The following is a 6,482-nucleotide window of genomic DNA, read 5'->3' on the forward strand; positions in this document are numbered from 1 at the left end:
CTCAGCAAGCCGGGCGCGTGCCCATGGCAGGGTCTCTGGGCTCGCTCTAGCCAGAGTCACGGGCAGGTCGGTTTGTACCTGGCACAGCTCAGCCCTGTCCCCCTTCTCCCCCCCACGCTCCGCGCTCCAGCTGGATGAGAGCTGTCAGGAGCCTGCCTACAAGTGCAGAGAATCACAATCCAGCTCCCGGTGCTGCCAGAGCCAGGGGGACAAACCCTGCTCCGACCGACCTGCCGTCCAGTCCCACTGAACCCTGCTCAGCCTGGGCCTTGTGCATGCGCATTGCTGGGCCTGTCTCGTCCCCCGTCCGTGCTGATGTTCCCCTGCGCCTGGGCCCGTCCCATGGGCCATGAGAAATCTGTACTCGCCACACGCTCCACGCGCCTGAGAGGGCCAGGAAGTGCCCGGCTCCCTGCAGAGCTCAGGGACACGCAGGCCCCATCCTGCTTTCAGCTGCATCCCCTGCCTGACACTTTCCAACCCCCGCAGAGCTGGGGCAGGCGCAGAAGCTCTGAGGGGTTATGGTGAGGAGGTCGCCCTTCGCACTCGGCCAGAGTCAGACCAGGCCTGTAGGTCTCCTGACTTCTCTCTGTTTATGGGGAGGGCGGGGGAGGCGGCAGTGAGCGAGGGGCGATGGAGAGGAGCCACGTGCCCCCTTCACAGGCAGAGACACGGGATACGGCCGGACGGGACCAGTGTGAGCAGCGACTCTGAGCTCCTGCCGGAGACCTGCCCTGAATGAATCCCTGGTCCGGCCAGAGCAGGGCTTGTAGAAAAGCAGCCCACTTGCCCAGGAACAGGAATCCCCAGCTGATCTCGGCTGTTCCATCCAAGGGCTAATTTCTCCTGCTGATACAATGTGCAATCCACCCCTAGTCTGAGTGTGACAAGCCGGGGGCCACGTTACCAACCCCCCTCCTGAACCACGTTCCTCAGCTGTGGGCAGCAGAGCGGGAGGGGCAGAATCTCCTGCCTCCCTTTCCACGAAGGAGGGTAGAACCCGCACTCTAAGAGCCTCGCTCCTCCGGCCCCAATCCGAACAAGTCCTCACCAATTCCCTGGCAGAGCAGCCCCAGGCTGGCAGGAGAGGGCTCTGGCATGTTGGAATTGGGCAAGTCAGTGTGGACTTCCCTGTCCCCTTACTCCAGGGGGACTCACAGGTTCATTTTGCATTGACACAGGGGTTGGGAGCTGGCCGGGACAGTGATTGCTCAGCATGGTGGGTTTCAATAGCACCAGCTTCCAGCCTGCGACGTTCCAGCTGGCCGGGTTCCCAGGCCAGGAGGCGGCTTACCACTGGATCGCCGTCCCCTTCGTTGTGTTGTACGTCACTGCCGTGGTGGGGAATTGCCTTGTTCTCTGCACTGTCTGGGCAGACCGGCGTCTCCACCAGCCCATGTATCTGTTCCTTTGCATGTTGTCAGTCAATGACCTCGGGATGGCTCTGTCAACCCTGCCCACCGTGCTCGGCACCTTCCTCTTCCATTTCACAGACATCGCTTTCAACTCCTGCCTGGCCCAGATGTTTTTCATTCACTTGTTTTCCCACATAGATTCGGGGATTTTAGTGGCCATGGCTTTCGATCGCTTTGTGGCCATCTGTAACCCGCTGCGCTACGGGACCATCTTGACCCACCCCAGGATTGTGAGAATCGGGCTGGCTGTTGTGATTAAAGGTACCAGCACGATCATCCCTTTCCCCTTCCTGATTAAACGCCTGCCAATCTGCAAAAGCAACGTCCTCTCCCATGCCTACTGCTTGCACTCAGACATGATAAGGCTGGCGTGTGCAGATTTAACTGTCAATAACGTCTATGGGCTATTTACCATTGTCTTTACTTTCGGCTTAGACTCACTGTTCATCATCTTCTCTTACATTAAGATTCTGAAGACAGTTTTAAATATTGCATCCCATGAGCAGCGCCTCACGGCCCTGAACACCTGCATCTCCCACATCTGTGCCGTCCTACTCTTCTTTGTTCCAATAACTTCTCTTTCTGTTATTCACAGGTTTGGGAAAAATGTCCCTCATGTTGTGCAAATCCTCATGTCCTATGTCTATCTCTTTGTCCCTCCTGTGTTAAACCCTGTCATTTACAGTGTGAAAACAAAGGAGATTCGCAAGGGGATCTTCCGCCTTTTCTCTAGAGACATAATGTAAACAGGGAGTTGTATGAGTTAAGGTCTGCTTCGACGAGTATTGAATGCCTTGACAGAAGAGCTCCACATCTTTCCAGAAGTTATTTCAAGCTATCCAACTGTAACATACTAAAGTCACTCAAACTGTATATGGTGAGTGTGACGTAGTGGGGGTACCTGGCTGGTTTCTATGCTGCTGGCTCTGGGGTAACCCCCACTGGCTGCCGTGGGTATCACGACCCAGCAAAACCGGATGAGTCACTATGCAAAGGGATCTCTCAACCAGTATGGCCAGACACCCCCCATGCAGAGGAACAAAGGAAGGTGGAATGCTGCCCTGGCTGGGGGGCAGGGCTGGAAGAGTGTTGGTTAGTTGCTGTCTGGGAGCATGGAGGAGACAGCCTAGGGAAAGGGGCTGGAATTTAGGGGCCCAGTCTCCCCCATCTCAAGGGGGCCTGAGGCATCCTAGCCCAGCTCTGTGACCAGATTCCATCTGTGCTGTGCTGTATCCTGGAGAGGCAATAAACTTCCTCTATTCCACCGGCTGGTGCAGTCTGTTTGTGCCATTTCGGGGTGCAGGAGACGGGGGACCCCCAACGCGCCGTCACAGTGAGTGTCCTGTAGCACCTTTGATGGCTTTCCATTTGTCTCAGACATTAAAGGAATTCAAAGTCAATCAGTGTTTCGGGGTGGAGAGTGTGGCTGTGAGCAGGGGCCAAAACATCATGGCTGGGCCCTGGCTATAAAAGGGAAATAGGAGGACGGAAACGCTCCTGTAAACCAGAGACCTTGCTGGTCTGATGTCAGTTCTACAGCACAGACCCATTGTCAGCCCCGTGTATCTCGCACGAGGACGGGGGTGGGGAGGGGCAGCACTCCTGCCTTCGCCATAGGTCCCCCATATCTGTGATGGGGGAAGGCCACATGCTTTCTCACATCTGCACACATCTTGCCCACACCAGGGGCTGGGGAGCATCTTTCTGCCCCACTCCCCATGCTCATTGTGTGCCCCCTCTCAAGGGAAGTCAGGCAACACCCGTTTCTTCCCCCTTCTCAGTTCTCTTCTTTCTGCCAGAGAACTCATCCCAAGGGGTGACACTGACATTGCGTTGGAGGCCAGAGCTGAGATGGGGACGTTTGTTACGCTGGGAGGTGCACATGACTCCCGTCAACCGTGGCTTCGCTCTAGAGCCAGTTCCAGAAGGGGATGACATTGCTGGTGCTTCTAATCAGACACCAAGAACTCCTGCTTGTGTTCCCCTTTGCCACTTGGTTGGTTTTTTTGAAGGCACGTAACCCCATAGCGCTGAGCCCATGAGTGGCTAGGAGAGTTCCTGAAACCTTGTAATGGGTTGGCCGCAGCACTCAAAAAGTACCACATTGCCGACAAATAAACAGAGACAGGCCACCAGGCTGTGTTCCTGTCTGCCCTGTGCCTGGCTATCCACATTCCCTGGCAGATAAATGGCTTGGAGGAATAAGGAGATGGGCAGAAACACGCTGCAATACAGTGGGCCTGGGCCAGACATTGTATGTGGCTGCTGCTTGGGAAGAGAACCTGGCCAGAGCAGTGGGAAGCACAGGGCAGTGTTGCCAAGTGGTGTCTGTTGCTCACAATTTCCTTGGGGAGTCTGTTCCTGCCAGCGGGTGGGACAGGTCTCTGGAATGGTTGCCAGCCTGAAAAGGCCATTTCCAGACCCAGCCCAGTCCACAGAGATGGGTCCGTTTTGATGAGACATTTCTAGACATTTCACTTTCTGGTTTTATTTAGTGTCAAACTTTTCCTTTCAATGAATAAACCAGGGCTGTCAAGGAATTAAAAAATGTAATTCCGATTAATCACGTGCGCCTCCCTTTTGAAACGCCACCCCGGTGTGTCACCGGGCCAGCTCTTCATGGAGCCCGGGATCAGCTGGAGTCCCCAGCTGACCCTTGGCTCCATGCAGTGCAGCCCCTTTGAAGCGCCTCGGTGGCGCATCAAAGGGGGAGCGCAACACAGAACCCAGCATCAACTTGAGAGCCGAGCTGACCCTGAGTCCCTCTGCCACGGGGAGCCCAGAATCAGCAGGGAGTCCCCAGATGACCCCGGGCTCCAGGGCTTCTGCTTTAAAAAGCTATCTGTGGCATTTCAAAGGGGCAGCTGCCGTGGAGCCCAGGGACTGCCCAGCTGATCCCAGGGTCTGTGTGGCAGCAGAACCCAGGGGCAGCTGGGGACTCCCTGCTGAGCCTGGGCTGCAGGGCTGACCCTTTGAAACACATGCAGAGGCAGCATTTTAAAGGGGCAGCAGCAGAATCCTAGAATCCCAGGGCTGGCAGAGACCTCAGGAGTCACCAAGTCCAGCCCCTGCCCAAAGCAGGACCAGCCCTGACTCCATCATCCCATCCAGGGCTCTGTCAAGCTGAGATTTTAAAACCTCTAGGGATGGAGATTCGACCCCCGGCCTAAGGAACCCATCCCTGTGCTTCCCCAGCTGCCTAGGGTATGTCTACACTGTACTCCTCTTTCCAGAGAGGAATGCAAATTCAGGTGAGCGAAATTGCAAATCAAGCGCAGATTTGAATTTCCCATGCTTCATTTGCATAATCACAGCAGGCGGCTTTTTTGAAATACCGTATTTTGAGATAAAAAACGCTGTTTAGATGCGAAAGCGGCGAGGAGTCCTGTGGCACCTTATAGACTAACTGAAGTGTAGGAGCATAAGCTTTCGTGGGCAAAGATGCGGTTGTTTTCAGAAAAAACCCTTCTTTCAAAATAACCCTTAAACCTAATTTTTCAAGGAGTAAGGGTTATTTTGAAAGAAGGTTTTTTTTTCCCAAATAACCCCCTCTGGCCTGCATTTTCTTTCAAAATAGGGTATTTCAAAAAAGTGCCTGGACACGATAATGCAAATGATGCATGAGAAATTCAAATCCGTGCTTCATTTGTAATTTCACTCACCTGCATTTGCATTCCTCTCTCGAAAGAGGAATGCAGCGCAGACATACCTCTAGGGAAATTGATTTTCCTAATGTCCAACCTAGACTTCCCCACTTCATCTTAAGACCATTGCTCCTTGCTCTGCCGTCTCTCTCCTTTGGCATCTCCCATCAGGAAGTTGAAGGCGAATATCAAACCCCCCTCACTCTTCTAGGTTTGTTGGGGGCAGGTGAGCAAAGCCCACAGGTAAGTGCTGCATGTGCGGGACTGGGAGATGGGTTGGAAATGGGGGGGGACTACGGCCTATAATGGCAAGGAGAAAGGAGGGTCAGGGCACAACAGGGAGGCAAGATCAAATCAGTATCTTAGATGCCTATATACAAATGCGAGAAGTATGGGTAATAAGCAGGAAGAACTGGAATTGCTAACCAATAAATACAACTATGATATCATTGGTATTACAGAAACCTGGTGGGATGGGACGCATGATTGGAATGTTGGTATGGAAGGGTACGGCTTGCTCAGGAAGGACAGACAGGGAAAAAAGGGAGGAGGAGTTGCCTTGTATATTAAAAATGTACACAGTTGGACTGAAGTGGAGATGAATGTAGGAGATAGCTGTGTAGAGAGTCTCTGGGTTAAGCTAAAAGGGGTAAAAAACGAGGGTGATATCATGCTAGGAGTCTACTACAGGCCACCTAGCCAGGTGGAAGAGGTGGATGAGGCCTTTTTTAAACAATTAACAAAACTATCCAAAGCCCAAGATTTGGTGGTGATGGGGGACTTCAACTATCCAGACATTTGTTGGGAAACTAACACAGCGAGGCACAGGCTATCCAATAAGTTTCTGGACTGCATTGGAGACAACTTTCTGTTTCAGAAGGTTGAAAAAGCTACCAGAGGAGAAGCTGTTCTGGATTTGGTTTTAACAAATAGGGAGGAACTAGTTGAGAACTTGAAAGTGGAAGACAGTATAGGGGACAGTGATCACGAAATAATAGAGTTCATGATCTTAAGGAAAGGTAGAAGGGAGACCAGCACAATTGAGGTAATGGATTTCAGGAAGGCAGATTTTGATAAGCTCAGAGAACTTGTAGGTAAGGTCCCATGGGAAGCAAGACTGAAGGGAAAAACAACTGAGGAGAGTTGGAAGTATTTCAAAGGGACGTTGTTAAGGGCCCAAAAGCAAACAATTCCGCTGTGTAGGAAAGATAGAAAATATGGCAAAAGACCAGCTTGGCTTAACAAGGAGATCTTGCACAATCTCAAAATAAAAAAGGAGTCCTATAAAAAATGGAAACTAGGACAACTAACAAAGGATGAATATAGGCAAGTAACACGGGAATGCAGGGGCAAGATTAGAAAGGCAAAGGCACAAAATGAGATCAAACTAGCTACAGGCATAAAGGGAAACAAGAAGACCTTT

The 6,482-nt window shown here is 52.2% G+C and overlaps 1 protein-coding gene across 1 annotated transcript; it reads left to right on the forward strand.

Moving 5' to 3' along the window:
* The first annotated feature begins 1,216 nt into the window (after positions 1–1,216).
* LOC149526068 (olfactory receptor 51I1-like) lies at positions 1,217–2,373 on the forward strand. The gene has a single exon (XM_089777130.1). The coding sequence runs from the start codon at positions 1,217–1,219 to the stop codon at positions 2,159–2,161; it is 945 nt and encodes a 314-aa protein (XP_089633256.1). The 3' UTR covers positions 2,162–2,373.
* The last annotated feature ends 4,109 nt before the right edge of the window (positions 2,374–6,482 follow it).

The sequence above is a fragment of the Pelodiscus sinensis genome, chromosome 1, assembly GCF_052426305.1.
Source record: "Pelodiscus sinensis isolate ZL-2025 chromosome 1, ASM5242630v1, whole genome shotgun sequence".
NCBI classification, from domain to species: domain Eukaryota; kingdom Metazoa; phylum Chordata; order Testudines; family Trionychidae; genus Pelodiscus; species Pelodiscus sinensis.